This window comes from Parasteatoda tepidariorum, chromosome 2, assembly GCF_043381705.1.
Source record: "Parasteatoda tepidariorum isolate YZ-2023 chromosome 2, CAS_Ptep_4.0, whole genome shotgun sequence".
Lineage (NCBI taxonomy): Eukaryota > Metazoa > Arthropoda > Arachnida > Araneae > Theridiidae > Parasteatoda > Parasteatoda tepidariorum.
In genome coordinates, this window is record NC_092205.1 from 97,867,497 (window position 1) to 97,890,563 (window position 23,067).

The 23,067-nt window shown below is 32.2% G+C and overlaps 1 protein-coding gene across 2 annotated transcripts in view; it reads left to right on the forward strand.

Annotated features, from left to right (window-relative positions):
- Window positions 1-2,354: 2,354 nt before the first annotated feature.
- Window positions 2,355-23,067, forward strand: part of LOC107449755 (uncharacterized) — a 28,722-nt gene continuing 8,009 nt past the window's right edge. Inside the window, exons 1-3 of one of the 2 annotated variants that reach the window (XM_043051738.2) lie at window positions 2,355-2,562; window positions 14,430-14,478; window positions 15,865-15,989. In XM_043051738.2, the coding sequence (XP_042907672.1) occupies window positions 14,436-14,478; window positions 15,865-15,989 (168 nt within the window). In that variant the 5' untranslated portion in view covers window positions 2,355-2,562; window positions 14,430-14,435. Of the gene's footprint in view, window positions 2,563-14,429; window positions 14,479-15,142; window positions 15,334-15,864; window positions 15,990-23,067 lie in introns of those variants that run through there. The other variant, XM_016065399.3, reaches the window with a different exon arrangement.

Consider the following 23,067-nt stretch of genomic DNA (forward strand, 5'->3'; position numbering starts at 1 on the left):
GGCAGGCCTGTCGATACGAATCCGCATCCGACTTGCATCGACCACAGTGCTGTCGTAAAATATCCTCAGTGGTAGACGGATCATGGTTTAGAGTCCTCTTGTCGTCAGGCTAACAGTGGGAGGTTCTCGTGGTCTTCCTCTCTATGTAACGCAAACGCGGGTTAGTTCCATCGAAAAGTCTTCCACGAAGGCAACTATCTCCCACTACTTGAATAGTCGTAAACCCAAAAATTGGATCAGCTGTTCAACAATGAAATAAAATTAAAATACCGCTGGGGGTACTGATCCAGGAGTTCCCTTGTCTTCTGGATTGGAATCAAAATGACAAGGTTGCGGAGTCGAATATTGGTAGTTGTAAACTCAAATTTAGGTCCGCTGTTCAACGACGGATATTAAATACAAAATGATCGTTATTTTAGCGAGATATAAATTTACATCTATCCGAGTCATTCGACAGAAGAACAATACGAAGAGAATTTTCGGCAAACGAACATGGTGCAATCTTAATGAAATTGTTCTTACATTTTAGATATGTTGGATGCAAACTACAATCGAGTCTTATATGGTGCAAAAAAATTTACTTAATCTTCAATCATCAAACTAAAAAGAACTGCTTCTTTTCAGGTTCAGGATCTGTTTTCGAGCCCTCGAGGACATTTTAGCCACAGATCAACTGACCCCAGTCATGAACCAACAATAGAACATGTCATCTCGATTTTATACTCTTTAACTTTTTGCCTCTTTTACATTTTGAACTTTTATCTACATGTGGTTTTAGACTTTACATCGACTTTTATCCAAACTTTTACTTTTAGCCATTTACACTCAGGACTTTTAGCTAAGTGTGTTTGGTTTAGTGATTTTATTTTCAACTTTAATTTCCTTAGTATTATCGTCATTCTAATTTTTGACATTTATACTGGCGCTTATAGCTCCCATTGGTTTTAAATCCTGCTTTTCATTACCTTAATTTTTAGCTAATTCACTGATCACCACTGTATTTTTAGTTTACATATTTAATGCAACAATTTAACTTTTAATCTCCGTATACTGCCCTACCTATCTTTCCTGTTGTCAGCCTGTAAAATTGAAAGTTAATTTATAAAAACTTACTAAAATGTCAGTTAGATCTATTCTACTCTGAAATTATTCATCGCAAGTTAAAAACCTAATCAAAGTGACATATTCAATTACATCAAAACCTCCATCGACTTCTTTGCATGGAATTGAGATCATTATTCGATAAACATTCTAGCACAGGGGTTTCCAACCTACACGAGCCCGGGGCCACAATTAAAAACACAAATCAAATGGCAGGCCTAAACTTCATCAAAATTTTATGTAGGACTCTTATGTTTGAAGGAATATTAAATATTACTGTCAGATTTTTACCAAGTTGTACAAAACAAAAGTATTGAATTCCAAATTAAAATAAGAAGTAGATTTTGAAAAATATTTAATTGCATATTAAAAAATTCGGGCTACAATAACTATAATGTGCACCCATGTATTAAACAATTAATGTGCAACAGATATCTAATTGTTTAAATATAAAACTTTAAAAAGGTTGGTATTAAAACTTACATAGTAGTACACAAAATGTTCAATGAGAAAATTGAGGTTTGTCTGCTGCAACCACCAGAGAATAGATATTTACATTTAAAATTTACAAATGTGTGTGTAAATATTTTCGTCCAAAATGAGTGGTTTCAAAAAGTTAAATCGGAGAATTTCTTCGAGAAAATTTCTGATGCACACATGCTCAATTATATTCGCAAAATACAAAAAAAAAAGAAAAAAAAAAAAGAAAAGAAAAGGAAATGAAAAAGAGCAACATACGCGATTATTTTTGTATTCGAATAAATATTTTCTTGGATGCAAAACCTGAGAAATGATTTTTTTTTGNTTTAATTTTTTTTTTTTTTTGCACCGTTGGTATGATAAATTTTACAGAAACGAAGAATTTAGGTTTTTATTAACGAGAAACTATTTTAAACCCATATAAATTTTTTACGAAAATTGTCCGCAAAAAAATGACAACTAATATATTATAGTTTGCGGGCCACAGAAAAAGGCTTCGTGGACCGGATGCGACCCCTGGGCCGCTAGTTGGAAACCACTATTCTAGCTCATTGTTACAATTAAATTATTTCATTAAGGGGAGTTGAAAGGATTGCTTTATTTATTTATTGTCAGTATCTTCTTATCCCATCAATTAATCACTATGAAATAATAATTCCTTCGAAAATATTTGAAAGGGATCAGACGCACAAGAATTCGAACACCGGTGTTTAGAGAGAGAATCGAATTGTCTCTCCCCTTTTTCTTGGTAACCCACTTTCTCTCAGCACCCAAACACCCAATTACAAGAGAGAGAGAAAGGAGTCGTTTGCTCCACCCGCTCCAAGAGTTTTTAAACTGAAAATCGGCTGACCGATTCCTCATTTGGACCGTAAGGATCGAACATAATCCGTGTGTCGTGAATCTCTTTAGTGTCTCTCCCAAAAGAGGATTTTCACTGGATATTTATTTTGTATTATACGCGGCTGTAATCATCCACAGGTGAGGACTGCACTTTCTTTTCATTCATTTAAAATAATGCTTTTTTTAAGGTGTTCATTTTATTATCAGTTAATTCATTTAAAAATAAATTTTGCATAAATAGTTCTTTTTATTCAATTTCTAATTCTCAGTCTAAATTATGATTCCTTATTGAATATTTCTTTGGTGATTACTCTGCAGATTATCTATCCAATGGACAGATTTAGAGAGAAATATATTTTTTTTTTCATTTCCTAATCTGTAAATTCTAATATAATAATAAGATTCTTTGTAATAATAAGATTCTTTGTAATAATAAGATTCTTTGTAATAATAAGCTTCTTTGTAATAATAAGATTCTTTGTTGGAACAACGGCAATGGTTGCGCACATTTTAAATGTTATTTATTTACTTCTCGTTATCTTAAAAATCAGATTTCTGGAATCAAACATGAGCTGATAGAATCAATCAATTTAAATGAAAGGAATTAAATAGTTTAAAATATTAAAATAATTAAGAAAATATCATTTATTGATTTTTCGATGTCTAAAAATCAAGTTAAAACAATCCAAAATTTAATTAACAGAATGAGAGAAGCAAATTTTTGAACTTTAACGAAAGCAAATAATGTGCACATTACCTTAGTAAAATGCGGAAAACTCTTGATTCCGCACTTTAATGGAACGCATCCAATAGCTAGGTAATGTGCACATTAAGGCCTTTAAAGCTTCATCAGTAACATATGTTACGCAAAATAATTTCTAACGTAACCTTGCAAAAAGAGTTGAATTTGTTTCTTTGCCGATGGCAACAGGAGATATACCTTAATTAGATTAAAAAATGGCTGACATTCTTCAATTGAAAGAAAATGGTAATAATAATAAAATGCTTGCGTTGTTAAAATGTTGGAACAATCCATGACATGATTTATGTAAATTGCACGCGAATGACCCTACTTACAGAAGTATATAAAAGCAGAGAAGTAATTCTCTATTTTTATGACGTTTTTAAATTATTCTAACGTTAAATTGATAGTGTTGATTAATACAGATTAGACGTTATATGAACTCATTTTCTCATTTTAAGCAGTACAAATGAAGAAAAACAAACATAAAAACATGTTAAGGAAGCATTTCGAAGCAGAAAAATCGTCTTAATCATATTTATTTAATTTCTTAAAAAAGAACTTATATTTTGAAATCATGACGCTAACCTTTTTTTACGAATATCATGCTAATACTCAATTTGTCATCTACAAATCCACAATAGATGGATGTTAAGCATCAGCGTAGAAATTTGTCACTGTCATAGTATGTGTTAGAATGATTTGTGTTCTTAATTCATTCCGAAAAATGTCTGAAAATGTATGGATAAAGCTTAACTCAGTAGAATTTTAAGTACTCACACCTTTGCACAATTTCGTAAATCAATACTCAATATCATGAAGTTAATTATAAAATCACTTTATAAAGTCCTGACTAGAAGCAGTTATATATTTAAAAAAAACAACAACCTTAAAATGTTGGATGTAACGAAAGAAAAAATTTAAAAAGATCTGAGATATAAAAAATGTATTCTAACAATTGTATTGATGTGGTATTTTAAATTTACATAGTCGTCATTTTGTACAACATTCGTCATTCTCAAAACTGAATTATTCACAAGCAAAACAGAGGTTTTTTTAAAATAATTTAATAAATAAATTTAAAGAGAATCAGAGTTGCAAGCATCTCATCGGGAAGTTTTTAACTATTATTTAATTATGGACAAAATAAAAGCGTTTATTAAATTTATTTTATATATTTACTATGCGTCAAGAATCAGCATGTTAATATTTGTAAATGAGATAAATTTTCTTGATATAAGTTCCTTTTTTAAAAGAAGACAATATGGTATTACAACCAGCATTATTTTATACAAATTTACTTTAATTATTGTGCTTTCAGTAACTTAGGATGTATAAGTTTACTTTTACAGTTGTTTCAAAATGCCTGATACTTAGTGTTTAAGCACTGTTACAATTTTCATTCTAAAATTACGGTAAAATAACCGGCATCAATTTGTCCACCCAATTAACCTTAAAATGTATAGGGAAAAACATTTTCTAACCTTTATGGTTTTGAATCCGTTTACTGGTTAAAAGACCATGAATGCAAATCTATGCGGCTATTTAACCATTTGCGACTAGCATGAAAATACTACTAGACTTTTTTGAGTTCAGCTGCTTAATGTTGCCGCCATTTACGCATGAGTGAGAGTATCGTATTCTTATAGACCAGGGTTGCTGGACACTNCTAGTATGATTATAAAACCATGAATACAAAACTATACTGATTTTTAACCATTCGCAACTAGCATGGTTTCAGAAACATAAAAAAGAAATTTAACTGAACATAGAAGCTGGGCTTTTTGTTTGGTAATGGGCATTGGAAAGTGTAGGTGAGGAATTGGGGAGTGCTGGACACTGGAAATTCTTCATGTGTTGATATATATCATTACCTTCAACACATGAAGAATTTAAAATAATCGTAAATTATCGTGGTTTCAACGCTGGGACTTGAACCCCCGTTCGGTAAATCATGAGATTGATAGATTAGCCTTCTCTGCTATAATATGTACGCAGCTGCGAGGAACTATGTTGCGTCATTAGGAGGGTCTAGTTGTTGGTGCGATTAAATGTTGGTCGTTTAACCGTATTAGGTGAAAGAAGTTAATAAACGGTTTTACTCACAATTAACAGCCATCTTATGTTTGGTTATTTGACCGCTTTATTTGAGTATGGTAAAATATCAATTAAATAATTTGTTAACCATTTTTTTTTCGAAACATTTCCAAGAGTGTGTCTGAGTATATTGCTTAAACAAGTATACTACTGCTATTGATGAGAGGACGAAACAAGCTCGGGTCTCGAATCGATCCGAAAAGAACTTAGAAATCTGTTGCTTTGAGAGCAATAATAAACACGTTACCACAAAAGCATTCACAAGATGTTGAACTGCTTCTCATTAATTATATTGTCTCTAAAAAATTATACAGTAACGTACGCCTTTAATTAAGCTCAATGCGTGCACTACAATGCCTTGAAAGAATATTTGGACATTTGCATATTTGGACCCTTAGACAGTTTTTATCAGATTTAAAATAATTCTATTTTTTATTAATTTTAAAGTTCAAACTACATTATTAATTAGATTGCCAAAACAAAATTTTCTAAACTGATATAATTTTTGATACAGTTCAGTCCCTGTGCAGCAAATTATGATTTTCCATGGATCTTAGTTGCATCATTCCAATCTCTCAAAAAGCGGAATTTTCATTCATTTCAAATATTTTTATTTTCAGTCTTTTCGAAGTGTTAATCATGTAACTAGTTGCATTTTTTGTTGAATTCAATAATGATCTAAAATATTTGAACTATAAGCTTCATAACTGGAAATATTTGTATAATTTTTTAACCGCGTTTTTTTAACTGATGGGATCCAAAATTTGAATCCAATCTGCAAAATAGTTCGTCAGAATAGAAATTTAAGAAAGATTTTAACGTTTTATTCGTTAGAAACTATTCCGCAGATTTCGATCCAATTTTGTATTTTGTCATTTAAAATTACTATAAAATTTACATTTTAAAAACTTTTCTACCATTATCAAAATGAATGACAAAAACAGCAAATAATTTTTAAAAAGTACAATACTCTAACCTACGCTACGATATAATTCCAGAGATATAGTTAAGTAGATATTTTTAAATTTTGACCTTCTTTTACTTGAAATATCGGACTTTTATTTTCTAAATTTCCGTCTTTAAAAAAGGTGAATATATTTGGAAAAAAACGCATTTCGGTGTATTTGATTTCGTTGTTAGATGGATCGCAAAAATCTGAACATTTAATCATAAGCCATTCAAGGGTTCGGTTATTTACTTTGTGCTCTGAACATTTAATGCTTTAAGACTCACCCCCATACTTAGGGAACACAAATTTGTAGAAATTTCTTTTTTTAGTTTATTCTGTGTTAGTTACATCACAGAAAAGTACCGGGAACACATATTTAATAATGATCAGAATGCAAAATAGATTAAAGAACAATAAATGAGAGACAAGAGAAAAGTAGACTGATATCGATTTCAAAGTGTTTCTTATTATATAACCATGACAAAGATGTTAAAAGACGTAAAAATTCTTAAAAAATACCCCAAAAAATGCAAAAAAAAAGCCATTAAAACCCGTCAAAAAGTAACGTTAAATTAAAAAAAATAATGCCCTTAAAAAATGTTTTATAATAGTTTTTTCTATGAAAAAAAAATGAAACAGATATTTTACCTAAAAAATTTATTTATTAGTTTTTAGTTATATAGTTTATAAAGAGGAATTTATTAATTATTAGGTACAGTGATCAAGAACATTAGAGTTGAAATATATTATCAAATGTATTTTTTTAATATTCTTCAAATTGAAAGAATGCCTAACTGTCCAAAAGCAAATTCTACTTATAACTTGCAAAACAGCAACACTAGAGAGGAAAACAACAGAATTCAATGCAAATTTTTACACTTATTTATAAAGGAATTCACAAGCAAAAGGTGTATAAAGTAATAACAAATATCATTCAAAATTCTTAAAAAAATAAACTAAAAAGGTAAAAAATCTTAAAAGTGAAAAAATGACTAAAAGAAAACCTTGAATAATGTCCGATTAAAAAAATAAATAAAAACAAACATGTAGAAAGAAAAAAAAGATCTATCATCACCATTTTAGTACTGTTTATAATCTATAAACACTATAAAAATATTTACACTTAAAGTAAACGGCATTTAATTTATTCCAAAAATGTGATACACACTTTTCTGTAAGAGTTTAAAGAGCTTAGTAAGAAATTTAAAAATGTCGTTTTTTCAATTGTATTTATTTTCATTATTCATTTGCTTTTAATATCTCTAAAACTATCGACTGAAGCAAAATATTGCAAGTCTACGAGATTCTACGATTTTCTACAAAAATGATCAGGTCACATCACCCATTTAGCTGACTTGTCTCGCTGGGAATATTATGTATTTTAAGTCTCTGATAAAAAAAATTAAGTAAAAAGGTATATGCAAGTTAAGAGTCTCAAATTAATATTTAAGCAGAGAAACATAAAAATGCCATTATCGACATTTAACGAATAACAATTGAAGAAGGCGGAGCTGAAAAAAACATCAAACCTGTTTGATTGCTGGAAAAACAGATATATATATATATACACTGTGAAACCTCTCGGGAATTACCACTGCTCTGTTCTACAGTAAAATGGTCGTAAATTGAGGTGGGTCGTTCTTAGGGGTTACCTCCATTGACTTCAAAATGTTATTGAAGGTGCAGAATTTTTTGCAAACGATTTTAATTTCAGTCAGTGTCATTTTCTTGGGGCGGAAATGCCACTTGCATTGGCGTCATGAAAACCGGATAACCTACTGATATAAATATATGAAAAACAAACTTACCAAATATAAATGATAGAACTAGTTTTAGTAAGCAAACCATCATTTTTTTTGTTGACATCATAAAAATTGGCTAGCTTTAAAAAATGATGAGAGGTTTGTTTGTTTGAGATGCTTATATTTTTTTTTCTAATTTAACTTGATCGTTTTTATTGGAATGCAGTTCATATCAGTCAAATAGTTTCTGAATTATCGAATAAACTGCGTCGAATTATTTAAAACTTGATTTATCAAGAATTAATGTATTTTTTTCCATTTAAATCAACCTACTATAAAATGTTGTTAAAGTTTGTATACATTACAATTCAAAATGTTTTCGACTATTGTTAAATAAAATAAAAAATAATTGTTAAAAATTATTTGTTATTATTCTGCATGGAATGATCGTTGGATAAATAAATGAAATTTTTTTTTAGCAAAAACTTCTTGATTTGTTCTCGAAATATAACAAACAACGCAAAAATGAAATTAACATTAAGGGCAACAAACTTCCGACTGCTCTTCTGTCTAAAATATTTCACCCTATTTTTCAGATTGTGGCTAGCCCCCATACTTTAAAAGTTGAGAATCAAAATCCGTTGGTTATAAAGGTTTATTTATTCAGGCAAGTGATTTTTATTTATTTATTTAATTTTAATAACCCGTCGTTGAACAGCAGACTCAATTTTGGGTTCACAGCTACAAAGGTTCAACATCGCAGCCTTGTCATTTTGAACCTAATCCAGAAGACAAGGGAACTCATGGATCAAGTATTTGCCTTCGTGGAGGACTTTTTGATGGAACTAAACTGCATTTGTGTAGCATGGAGAGGAAAAACTCTCCAAGATCAGCCTGACGGCAAGGGTACTCTAACCCATGATCCGTCTACCACTGATGTTTCGCGTCAGCACTGTGGTCGGTGCAAACCGGATGCGGAATTCGTATCGACCAGCGATCGCAAATTGAGATCCAAAAATTGTACAGATATTGTTTTAGAGGATGCCATACCGGAGAAGAAACTTTTCGGCGTACTTTTATAAATTATATTAAAATGAATGCAAATTATTAGAAGAAAACTTCTCCGTTGCGGAATCCTAAGTTATCATCTCATATAATTTATTTTCATTTGCATATTTCAAAAAGTTTCTTTTCAGTATTGAAAACTTCCATGGCTTACTCTAGGTTTGTCAGAACTCATTTTTCCTACACTTTAAATTAGTAATGAAGGCGAAAGAGAATTTGCGACGAAATTTTTTTTTTTTTTTTTTTTTCAGTAGTAAGGAGTAAGGAAGCAGGCGCTGCAATTCAATCAATCCCATTCTAAAGCCCCAGAGAGCCTTATATCTACTATAGAGGGGCCATTCTTTCGAGTGGCCTATTCGCAATGGGATGTGGTATAACTAGTACAACGAATATTAAACAACAATTCACCACGGGGCATCACTTCTTGATCATTTTGCAACAATTATGAAAAATAACAAGCTCTTGTTAAATTTTAATATTTTTAGCTGAAAATATTAGATACATTTTTAAGGAAAGCTAAGAAACGCATTTCTAAATTTATTTCTAGGACAATCATTAATATCTGAAATAAAATAAAAACTAACTAGTCAAGAATAATTCGGCAACTGGCAAAAAAAAAAAAAAAAAATTATGATATCTCATATTGTAGTGCGTGAAGAATTCTAAAATAGAATTACTTCAAATGAGAAGAAAGTAAAAAGAGAATAAGACAATGTTATGTATTTAATGAGAGGAGCTACTTTAGTATAACTATTGAATTTATTTTTACAAGTGAGAGTTACGGGGAAAAAGGTGTCTTTTCACACATTGACCTTTCAAGACAATGACTCTTCCTCACAATTGATTGTTATATTTTATTTTGATTGTTTTTATGCGATTGGCTATCTTATAAAATATTCAATGAAAGTGTTTTATGCTTTCATGAAATCATCATTACTAGGAAAATGTCCAACTATTTTAAAATTGAATAAAAATGTAATGTAATAACCAGGGCTAGATTGTGGATTATAAATGAATTTTTAACGCTTTTTTTATGCAGTCTTGGTACATTTATTTTCCTTCATCATTATAACCCTTGGCAAAATGAGTCTTGGTTAGGATTTGATGGCGGTCACAGTTTTCAACTGTAATAGTAAACAAAGCGCATGTGTTGCTATGGCGACCGCTGCTGTTTTTCTTTTTACTTTCACTAGCAGGCATTTTTAATGTACAAGTATTTACCTGATAATAATTTAAAGTATTTTTATATTCTTTTTTAGTATTAACGTATAGTGACTGACTTGACGGTGATTTCAATATAAATATATGAATACTAGTATTTTGTGACGTCTTGAAACGCGTACACAGGCAGGATATGAAAACCAATCCGACGACAAACATCAAATGGAGACATTTAAATGCTTCGTGAATGGATAACATAATTTATTTTTTCTTATTGAGTCGCATAATTAGCATTCCTTAAGTCAAATCCTTTTTTTTTCTCAATTACTAATGATCATTTTTCAACTCCTTGTAATCGCTCATTTTGTTACGATCAACATATTGACTAAATTTTCTTATTTAAACTTCAATAATTGCGTTTTTTTTTTTTTTTCAAAATGTTCTTTGCTCTTCTGGAAAATATCGATTTTTAAGGAAGGAAGGAAAAAAGTGGAGCTTCCTGGTGTCCAGGGATTATTAATATAAATAAAATTTCATTCTCAAACTAAAATGTTTTCTATTAATGGGCAATAAGGAGACTTCGCACTCTTACGCTAGCTTCACTCGAGTTTATTTTAGATGTTACGTACCTTTTACGTTATGTTGGCGTGATTTACGCTACAGGAGGGCTGTCAAATGTTATTTTCTGTTTAAGCCTACCTTCGAACTAAAAACATGGGAATTAGAAGAATAAAATACGAATTACAAGAAATTTAAGAATGAATTATTGATAAAATTTAGAAATGAATCGTGTGATCTGACAATCATTGATTCATTCAATAAAAAAAATAATTTTATTGGTTTTTGTTTAATATTATGGTTGTCTAGTTGCACTAATTCCATAAAAAAAAAACTATTATTTTTGCGCCATTTCAAAATTATAAATCATATATATTTTAACTGTACAATTTAGTTAAACGAAGTTAAATAATTAATAAAACTCTTTTTTAAATATTAATAGTAATAAACTGCATTCCTTATTGTTGAATGAATCAAAATCTATTAAATTTTTCTGCTCACAGATCCGTAGAGCAAATCACATCGAGTCGTATGCCACATCCATTGTAAATATTTTTCTTGATTTTGTGGTCAAAGTTAAAATGATATTCCACTACGTTAGCGTTTTTTACTTACGGATTTTTGCAAAATCTCTTATTTTCACTTACATATATTTGATATTTTTTCATAGGCGCATGCGCAATTACTTGAAATCTTACGCACGGAAACTAACGTCAATTTACGAAATCTCCCTATTAAATTTAAATAAGTCTTCGTGCGCGTTATTCTATCCTAATTTAAATATTGTAATAATTCATCTCATCAAAGTAGCGTCATGGAAAAAGTAGTTTCTGAACCATATAAATAATAAATATTTATATCATTCATTTTGTTTCCTTTAATCCAATAAAGTGTTCGCAATAGTTTTGTAGTCAATTAAATTTATGATATAAAATACCTCTTACGCGAGGAGCATGAAACAAGCGGTGCGTGTTCCGTTGACAAACAAAATAAAAAAAAAATTATGTACGCACCGGAAACAATGAGTTTAATTGCTTCATTAATAAACAATTACAATACAATTTAGAAACAATGATTGTATTTATGCGCAATCGAATTTGATCGGTCAACTTTTCATTATCTTTAATCAGTAAATTGTCGATAACTGTGTATGAAATTCATGTAAACGCTTTGGAAGGCAGCTCCTTCAGTTTTCAAAATGTTAATGGCGGTTTTCTTTCTCTTGTTTTATTTAATTGTTTAACAGTTGTTTTTATTTAATTGTTAACAGCAGACTTGGCGAAAGTTTTCTGTATGGAAATTACGTATAGCGTGCTTTTAAAAACACTGCAACAGCTTTTGATCAAAGGAACGGAATTTTAAGCACAAATAACTAATATTCCAATATTTCATCGCATACGTTTCATACATTCTAAGTTGTGTGAAGAGATAAATTTAAATACTTACATTAATTTATGTGATATGAATAATTTGAACGATATTTTAGAAATAAGATCAGAAAAAAAACGAACTTTCACTTAATAAACACGCTTTTTTTCCCCGATAGATTTAGACACTTGACCCTCAAAATATATTTTATTTTATAACCGGCGTTCGACAGCTGAAACATTTTTTGAGTTTATGACTATCATTGTTCAACTCTGTAGCTTTTTAATTTTTGAGCCCAACCCAGAAGACAAGAGAAATTCTGGGTCAAGCATTGGGGCAAACTAGCTTTGCGAGGGACTTTTTAATGATACTAACTTGCATTTGCGATACGTAGAGAGGAAAATCATAGAACCCTCCTACGGTTAGCCCGACGAAAAAGTGAGTCTAACTCATTTCATTGAGGATGCCTGTTCTGCGGTCATTGCGAACCGGTAAAAAGAGTTCGCATGGACCAGTAATCGCTGGGATTCAAACATGGCTCTATCCCCTGAGTTCAGGTGGTAAATCAGTTATTATTTTGAAAGAATAAATGTAGATTTCAAGATTTCTCCAATCGCTAACAGTTTATTTATAAATGCATAGCCTGAACTATGGACTCTCCAGCACGGGTTGCTGAGGATGTTTACAGCATCTGCAGATTATTTTCGTCTGTTTTCTTTTAATTTTTAAAAAAAGCATTGCGAAAAATTGCTTCCTTATTAAAACATCTCTAAATTTGTTCCTAAAGCTTAAGAAAAACTCTGCAAAGAACAAAAAGTTAAGAATTTGTTTTTCTTCTGTTAACTTGATTGCAGGCTTAATTGTATAGAGATTTATTTAATTTATTTTTCGAATTAATTGCATAAAATTCAACTTAAATTTAGATTTTAGGAAACTCAATTTTCAGGTAAAAAAATTCCCTGGCTTTCCTAGATGTATCAGATAAATTTCAATGAAAATCCAGACCATATTTTATCTATACCATGCAACCTTTCATCAGAAAACTTAGATTTTTATTTTATTTGTAATGCGCAATATTAGATTTTGTGAATAAAAAAAAAAAATATCATTGAATGAGGATGAGAACATGTCAGTTGGATTATTTAACCCGATTCTCAATTATTCATACTGACAACTCTAAGACCGGTTATTTCCAGGTATAACGTAAGAATTTTCCAGCTTTTTGTAAAAAAAAAATTACAACTTTCTTTGACTATTCCCTGATTTTTGGAGTTAAAATAAAATTCTCTGACAATCATAAGTTTTCCCTGAGCTGCGAGAACCTTGTTTTATATCAAATTTTTTACAATCATATATTTGCGAATTCTGCAACTAGCAGGTTAGATAACTTTTCACACTAATAATCTCGGATTGTGCTAGCAGAGAATTTCGGATTTATGAAGATAGTGCTGCAGATAAATTCTGCAAATAAATAAATATCTGTTAACAACTTTAGCACGAAAAAACATCGTCATGGTCTTTCTTTATATTAAAACTGAAAACATCTTTTAGTCGGGTGTAAAAATGTTTTACTCCGGTAATTTTCTGAAAGCACCCTCCGTCACCGACTTTCACAATTGAAGAAATAAATTTATAGAAAATATTGAAATTGTGCAAAACCATTATAACAAAAGAGCTCACTCTTAGATGTAAACAACTCATTACAAAATTGTTAAGTAAATATTCATTAACTAGGAAAAGATTTCATCTTTTCAGTTAACTGTTCCCCTTGGCTAAGCAAACTTGGTTTTGGAACTCTTAAATCAAAATATAATAATTCAATCATATCAAAAACATTTAAATGAGATAAATTAAGTTTATGATAAATTATAGTTTAGGTAATCGTTATAATATTCACTTATTAATATTTTTATCCATAGAATTATAAATAATTCTCATAAAATTGTCATTTCTTCTTCTGATCTTAGAACATAGACCATGCAACTTTTAACTAAGTGGAGTCGGAGTCGAGAAAAAAAATTTTGCGATAATGATTCCTGCAAAATTTTATTCGATTCCTCAGCCCTGATTTCAGAATCTCTTCTAGAATATTCACAAAATCACAACGCGCGAGAAAAAATATAACTTTCTAAATATATCGTTTGCAATCAATAACAAATGGTTTCTAATGTTGCCATCAGCATGCTTTATAAATCGTTTGCGACTTTCAAGGATTTTATCAACCAATGCTTTTAACTGCTTAGGAACATAATCATTGAATAGAGTTGTTTTTAAATGTGTGCTTATAGTGTACCCTTATTTCATCTCAATTTTTTATTTACAGATTGAAATGCGACTATTGTCTTACACCTTACTGTTACTAGCATCATTAGGTAAGAACTGTTATATTAACTTAATTTTTAAGTAGAACTATTACATTATATTAAAATAAATGCTATCTTTGTTTTCTTACCTTGTTTGAGTGGGTATCACGATCCGGAATGGTTGTTGAAGCGTGGCATTCGTTTACGTTAGCAACTGTTCTCTCCATTCTATTTCGAGTACGCCAAGCCCGTCAAGTATCGATTCTCTTAAGTGACACATTCTAAATTCTGTCACAAAGATTTCAATGTTTTCACTATCACAAAGACAGGCACGAAACTATGTGGAACATGAACAAGCTAATTATGAATCTCAAGTTGCCAGGTACACAAAACAAAAATATATCACGGTTGCAATAAAATACATAAACACATAATAAATCTAAGTTTAGTAAAAGAAGTAGACGAGAAAGAATTATATTTCAACAAATTCGATGTGCGATGCGGCTCTATATACTCGTATAATTAACCTATCGTTAATTAAGATTCTAACTTATGTAGATAAACTTAACTGTAATACGTCATCTTGCTGATAAAGATTAGCTGGCACTGACGTCATAGGTCACATGTGGCATGTGAGGTCTTTTTCTTCTTATAATGTAAGTACCCAGTTGTGGACAGTGGGTATTAAAATATTTAAATCTGAGAATAAATTTTGTTTAGACAAATTTGTTTATGATTAGTTACAGTTTTATTAAATTAGCTACGATGTCTGTGTTCTACGTACGTGTCTACGATGTTAGCTCCTATAGTAAAGTTACATCAGATGAGAGAAGATGATATTCTATCAGGAAGTTTGATAAATATGCTGACTTTGCCTTTGGATATAACTTTATCCTCAAGGATGTTGAGAATTTTTAAGATAAGGTTGGTTTGAATATTAGGGTACGTGTAAATAGTGTCACGTGGATTCAGTATCCTGCCAAAAACTATATGTTTAATACTGCATAAAGTAGAACCGAAAATGATAATAGTACTTAAGGACTTGGACGTCATCATGACGTTTTTCTTAAATTCTGAATTCGCAATAGCCATTGAAAAAACATCGCACTCAAATCAAACTCGTTATAAAATAGCCTAACAACTGCTTCGTAGTTGTTAGGCTACAAAATAATGTAGTTTTTCCGACTACTGAATATAAATAACTTACTTTATTAAAATAAGCCTATTTTAATCAACTTATTATCATTTTAATAAATCTATCTTGTACAATATTCAACGATTGTAGGGACAAGAGAAACAAGATCTATATGTTCAGATATGGGCCGACATTTAGTCGAAAATTGGCCTAAATAAAAGTTAGCTAGAAAATTAAAAAAAAAAAAAAAATGACTGTGTAACTTGAATGAAATTGAAAAGAAACTGATCTAATGTGATTTCCATTTTCTTCCCTATCAGTTTTCTTGGAAGCCTTTGCACAAAATGTTACAAAGCCGGCAACAAAAAGGAAAACTCTCAGGATGGTCAAGAAACTTAAAAAGTCATCAAAAACTACGAAAAAGCCGTCCGAGCAAGAAAAGTCGGTGAGTTTTTTCTTGATGTTTCAGTATTCTCTCGAAATGGACGTTCCATTTAAAAAGTTGCACAAACAACACTTGAATTTGAAATGTAAATAGATTGGGTAGTTACCTTACGTAGAAACTTATGGTTTATTTTGTTTAACGGCGCACACTTTTGTCCTTTCTATAAATTCATTTAAAGGAATTCTATTGAATGATGTAGTTCTTATCAATGTGGTTCAACGAATCCCTGACAATTACCATGCATTGAATTTAAAAAAAATAAAAATAATATAAATAAGTCCGTTAAATCACAATAGGGAAATGTCGTTTTAACATGCTTGTCATTAAACAATGTTAAAATGGCGAAGAATGGAGTGAAATAGCTTTTGACGTCATTCATAAAACTGAATATTTTCAATAGTGTGACTTAAAATCATAATGAATATCAAAAAGAAAAAAAAAAGGGGGGGGGAGCTCTACTGCCTTTTTTTTTCTCTTTGACCTTATAAGTATCAGAGAGTTTGGTCACTGCATGTGGCCAGTCCACCTGCGGAACGAGTTTATGACTCTGAGCAGGCTCCACGCATAGGTCAGTTTTTTTTTTATAATTAATAACTGTTGTTAAAAATCCAACATATTTTTGATATTAAGACTACTAATTGCTAGCTTAACCCCTCCCCCGCAGTGGGTCATCCGGGGACATGCTGATAGCTCGAAGTGCGCGCTGGTCCTCAACAAAGTAATTGACACAATAGAGGGATAGATAGGCGACGAACAGATGGCAACACAGCAATGTTACAGGAGAATGGAGATCAACATACAGGAATTTGGGCGCTGGGACCCGATTAAGACTAATAATGTTCAACTCCGTAGTCTTGTCGTTTTGAACCCAATCCAGGAGACAAAGGAACTCCTGGATCACGTATTGGGAGAAATTTACCTTCGTGGTGGACGTTTTGATAGAACTAACCAGCATCTGAGTTACATCGAGAGGAAGACCTTGAAAGACATCCACGGTTAGCCCGACGGCAAGGGGACTCTAACCCATGATCCGTCTACAACTGAGGATATTTTACGTCAGCGCTGTGGTCAATGCGAGCCGAGTGCGGAACTCGTATCCACCAGTCATAGCTGGGATTCGACTCCGGTTCACCTCATTGGAAGGTGAACGATTTATCCCCATAGCCATCACGGGTTCGAAATAAGCGGGTGTTAACCGATTTTCTACCTAAAAATTTAAATTTGACTCCCAGAAATTTATAACCAGCTGTCATTTCTGACACCTAACTTTCAAAATACCCCAAATCAAATCTCTGAGTTTAAGCGGAAGTTCATACCGAAAGTTATGGGCATGATGTCACATACTAGAAGTCTGCTGAGTATTGAAGGAGGTTAAGCTCCAGACAGGGTCAGTCCTAAGTCACCAACGACACCTCCCACAACGGGTTTCAGTCTGTCTGTGGCCATTCGTCAGGAACAGTGGCGGTGACTATGGTTATGAGGTCTAACTATTTCACGTAGGGGTGTCTGGTCAATATTTAAGACAGACGAGGGGAGTTCTTTATTTAGACAAACTATAAGGTGGAACCGAGCCCTTCGATCATGAAGTGATTTTGTTAAATTTTAATAACAAAATCGTTCATTTTCAGGGTCTGGTTTGAATAGAAAATATTTTAAGGCATCATTAAATTTTTAGCTTAAGGCTAATTAAATTGTAAAATATGAAAGATTGGTTATGAGTTTCTCTTTGTTACGGAAATTTTTTTTTCTTCTTTTCTAATGCTCGCCTGAGTTAAAATCCGTCAATTCAGACATATACAGGGCGATTTTGTTGGCCTCTCTTTCAGGGGCACGATATTAGGTGGGCCAACGTCACTCCCACAGTGAGGACAGATAGTACAGAGAGAAGGAAAGAACATCCATGCCTTGCCCGGGAGTCGAACCCAGAACCTTTCTGATGCAAGGACAGTTCCCTGCCGGTCGGCTTGTTACGGAAATAATAAATACGATTTTTATGGCATTTTATATTAATCTTGCGAAATATAACTTCTAACTCGCTTTTCGTCAAATTTATTATCTTATTAATTTTTTTGTTCACGAACCAAAATTAGTTTAGATAGACGGTTCTTGAAGCTATTCATGTTAGTTTGAAGCACTGAAAAGAATTAAAAATCTAAACATAAGCAAAGTAAAAATACTCGTTTTTAAATGGAACTTATTCTGCATTTATCTCAAACACTTTTTAGGACATTTTTTTTAAAGAGTTCTTCAGTTTCAATCCAATTTAGTTAAAAGTTTAACACTGGTTTATTTTACAGTATTGGTCAAACTATTGCAAAAACCAAAATTAAGGGGTCTGTCCAGACAATTTGCGAAAAGCCCGTTTTTGTAAAATTGTGAAAAAATTTCTCGTAATTTGTGAATATAAAATAAACGTTAAGTCACATTCTTTCAATCAGGGTTCGCTCTTGTGAATTTGTGCAAATAGGGTCCGTTTTTCCAAAAAAACTTTTTCAAGGAGTTTTTAAATTGTAAATAGATACAATATTATGCTCAACACTGTAAAATTATAATTAAAAAAATTAAATTTTAAAAAATAAATAGCAATTGCAGCTACTAAATTAGCGATGCAACATACAAATATTTGCTATTTAGCCTATACTGCTGAAAGCAGAATAGTCATTTCGGACGAATAAAGGAAGAAGCGTCTGCCTAAGACAAAATTTAGTTCGTTTACATCTGCCTTTCTCCCCCCCCTCTTGGGAAGGGTTTATTCCTTTAACAAAACAATAATCAAGATAAACAAATTTGTGAAGGGTCCAATTAAAAGATAAATTATTTTGTGAAGGGTCCGTTTTAAAGTTAAAATATTTTGTGAAGGGTGCGTTTTTATGAAAAGATATTTTCTGAAGGGTCCGTTTTTATAAAAAGATATTTTCTGAAGGGTCCGTTAACGGACCTAAATTTCTTCTAAACAGACCCCTGATTAAACATAATTTTTCAGCAAATTGGTTTAAAAAGTTGATTGATTGTTTCAATGCAGTGCAAGGGGGAAATTAATTTTCTACTTATCGTCAAGCAAGTTGAACAAATAGTTAAAATGCCTCGTTTTACGTCATGAAAATGTGTAACAGGGCAGCATCCCTTCCCTATTTTAATGTTTGCCTCGTGCACTCACTTCCGCACAAAACAATGGTCAGGTGATGGAAGGAGTGGACAACAATAGAGATTTGTCTTCAATTTAGCGGTCACGCTTCCGTGATTCCGAAACTTTCGCAAAACGCACGCGACTTCCAATATGACCACATTGTTATAAATTATCTCAAAGATTGTTCCTCGTGAACATGCAAATGATCGGTGATCCAACGATTTTATTTTATTTTATAACCGTCGTTGAACAGCCGACCCAATTTTTGTGGGTTTACGACAACCAATGTTCAACTCTCTAGCCTTGTCATTTTGAACCCAATGCAGAAGACAAGGGAACTCCTGGATCGAGTATTGGGTGAAATTTTGCCTTCGCGGAGAACTTTTTGATGGAGCTAAGCCGCATTTGCGTTACATGGAGAGGAAGACCACGAGAATGACGGCAAGGGGACTCTAACCCAGGATCCGTCGACCACTTAGGATATTTCACGTCAGCACTGTGGTCGGCGCAAGCCGGATGCGGAATTCGTATCGACTGGGATTCAAACCCGGTTCGCCTCATTGGAAGGCGAACGCTATATCCCCTGAGCCATCGCGGCTCGTGATCCAACGATTGTGAGTACTTTATTTACACAGCACTAGGGCTGCATTATGGGCATTGTCAGGGAAACATCCCTGGGGATAATCCGCGGGCATGCCAGCACAATTTTGATCCTCTGCAGAGAGGATGGCTCCCCTGCTTTGGTTGCCCGACGACCTGCTCACGAAGTCGAGCACTTTACCGTAGAACAATTTAACGACCAATACCGTACACCCTCCGTGCCTACGAAGGCTAATCAAAGGGCCGTCATTTTTTTAATATTTTACTTTATAACCTTCGTCGAACAGCCAACCTAATTTTGGGTTTACGACTACTAATGTTCGACTCTGTAGCCCTGTAATTTTGAACCCAATCCAGAATACAAGGAAACTCTTAGATCAAGTATTGGGCGAAATTTGACTTCTTGGAGAACTTTTTGATTTAATTCACCCGCATTTACATTACAAGGACAGGAAGACCACGAGAACCTCCCATGATTAGCATGATGGTAAGGGGACTCTCACCTATGATCCGTCTACCGCTGAGTATATTTCACGTCAGCACTGTGGTCGGGGCAAGCCAAATGCGGAATTCGTATCGACTAGCCATTGCCAAGATTCGAACCCAGTTCTCATCATTGGAAGGCGAACGCTCTATCCCCTGAGCGACTCACTTAATGCATTTTATAAAATTTTTAGTAATCTCAAAACTGTTGAGCTGTAAAACTTCATGAAAAAATTTCTTTCCAATTTTTTATTTCTCTAAATTCAACTTTTATATCAGATTTGATATTTTTTTTTTAATTTTTGAAGATAATTTTAAAATAGGAAGATCTGGATCAATACCCCTAGAGGTATGATTTGTTATGGGAACATGGAGGACTTAGTCACTCGACAGATTTAATGTGCTACACGGGGAATCTTCGACCGGCGGGGGTCAAACCCACTACCTCTTGTACATGGGGTCAGTGTCCTACCGACCGGACCTCAGTCATTGTATGAGTGTTTTATCTGTTTCATTAAATGATATACATAAGAGATTTCTCCAAAATGCGGTGGAGAAATATCATTTAATGTGCATAAATGAAGTTGTATGATAATATGATTTATTGGTTGATGATAAGCAGACAACCATAGCATAGCAATTCCATGCCACATGTTAATAATTACGTACCGTAGTAATTTAAATTAATTTTCAAGATCCACTAATAATGGATGTTAGAAACAAAACAGATTTTAAAAAAATGAAAAGTTAACAATGAAAAAATGGTAAAGTAAGTTAGAGTGTACAAGCAAAACAAGAAAAAACAGCGGTTGCTAAACAGTTCATAAATTACAAGTATAATTAAATTTAAACCATAAATTATTTGAAATTTCAGTAAATAAATGCATTAAATATTTGGATTTCTTAATCGAGCATTTATTTTTTTAGCACACATTTATTTATTTTGCTTATAGGTGCAGCTAATGAAATTAATCATTTCAATCTGTTACAACATAAACAAAATATAATAAATAATTTTGAGTTATATGTTTAAATAAACTTTTACTAACACTGCATTCCCCTTAGCATCATATATCCACCTAATGTTAATTTGAATTCCTATATCGAAGAATTTCTTCTCAAAACCTTGGTACGTCAAAATTTTTTTAGAAATATAAAATTAATTTTTTTCAGAAAAACCACAATGTAAGTTTATTGTAAACCAATTCTTTTTTGTTTAATGTATAATTTTGTAGTTGTCTTACTTTAAAAATAAAATTATCATTGGTGTATTTAGATTTATAGTTAACTATCATTATACATATTTATTAGTAGTTCTTATGTTTCGTGACTTTACTTTTTAGAGTAATATTTTAGAACATATTTTTAGAACACACTCAGTTCTGAACTTGTTATATCGAAATTTTTTAAGCCCCCCCCCTCAACTTTGAGATATAGTATACTGTCCTTGCATAATTCATAGGTTACAAACAATCATTATATTTGGATTGTATCATTTGTACTGATTTTAGAGATAAAAAATTAGTTTTTGTTTCATTGTCTGATTATAAATTAAGGAAATTATGGAAAGTTTTTTGGTAGAAATAACATTGTGTGGTTCCGTGACCGGAGTGCACCGTTCAATGAATCACGTGATGGGGTTGCTGGTTTCCGCGTGTAAGAATGCGATTTGATTACTCAAAATCGAGAGATTAAACAAGATCCGAAAAAAACAAAATCCATTTTCAAAGTGTGCTGGCAAATACTTCTAAACGTGGTTCATTAAGGATAAAAACGCAAACATTTTAAAATACGTTTATAAGATTATCCGTCTAAAATAAAGTATATTTATTTAGAAAAAGAACATCTTTTGAGTTTGGATCAGGAATTTCAAGTATCGTTTGCTTTAATAATTTAAAATTGCTCCCCTTAAACCATTACGAATACAGAATATGTCGCTAAAATCTGATCAACCATACCATTTTTTTTCCTAACCAAGTACCATTTTAATACTTACTACAGAATTATTTTTAAGGGACAGAAAGTTGCCTTTAACATGGATATCCCAAATTTAGCTATTACTGCTTTTGTGTAAGTTTCACCGGTGATAAATGATACAGTAATACTGTCAGGTTAACTGTAGAAGATTTTTGTTTCGTTCGAAGCAGTTTTGTTTCGTTCAAACGATCTTTCACCAACACCGATCTGCTGAGTTATATTGTGATGCGCAGTATTTGTTGAGAGCTTTTGTCAAAGACTATTGCACTCACTTCGTTAATTTTTGTCTTCCTTATGACATTCGGGGCAATAATGGAAGATTAAAAAAGTTTTAAAGCTTCTGCATCGTCTGATCAGCTCAGCATGCTTCCTCACAACTGATCCTCGTTATTATTTGAATGAAACAACAAAAGCTCATCTTTTCTTTCGTCCTGATGTTCCTCGAAAGCAGACGATTCTTTATTATTAAAACGCTCTAATCTGTTGCCAGGAATAGAAGAATCTTTTCATCTAATAGAAATCACGTAACCAAGGATTCAGTTGTATAACCTCAACCATTAGGCATAAACAATTACTGTCCTTTTACGATTCCCCCTGCTCCATCTACAAGATCTGAGCACAATGCAACAAAAGTCTTCGTATCACAAACACGAGTTCTGAGCAAACGATAATCTCGGCGATTATACTTAATTGTTGGCAGTCCTGAACAATGATATACGCGGTCGAGATTAACAAGGCTAAATCCTTCCTCTGTTTTGTTCCGCCATAATGGCCGGAAGGAAGGTATTTTGGTTCTCAAAAAGGAGACGCAATAGTGTCGTGTGTCACTTAAAAGGAAAAGAACTTAGATTTTATTTATTCTTATCGATAAATATGGAATATTAATGATTT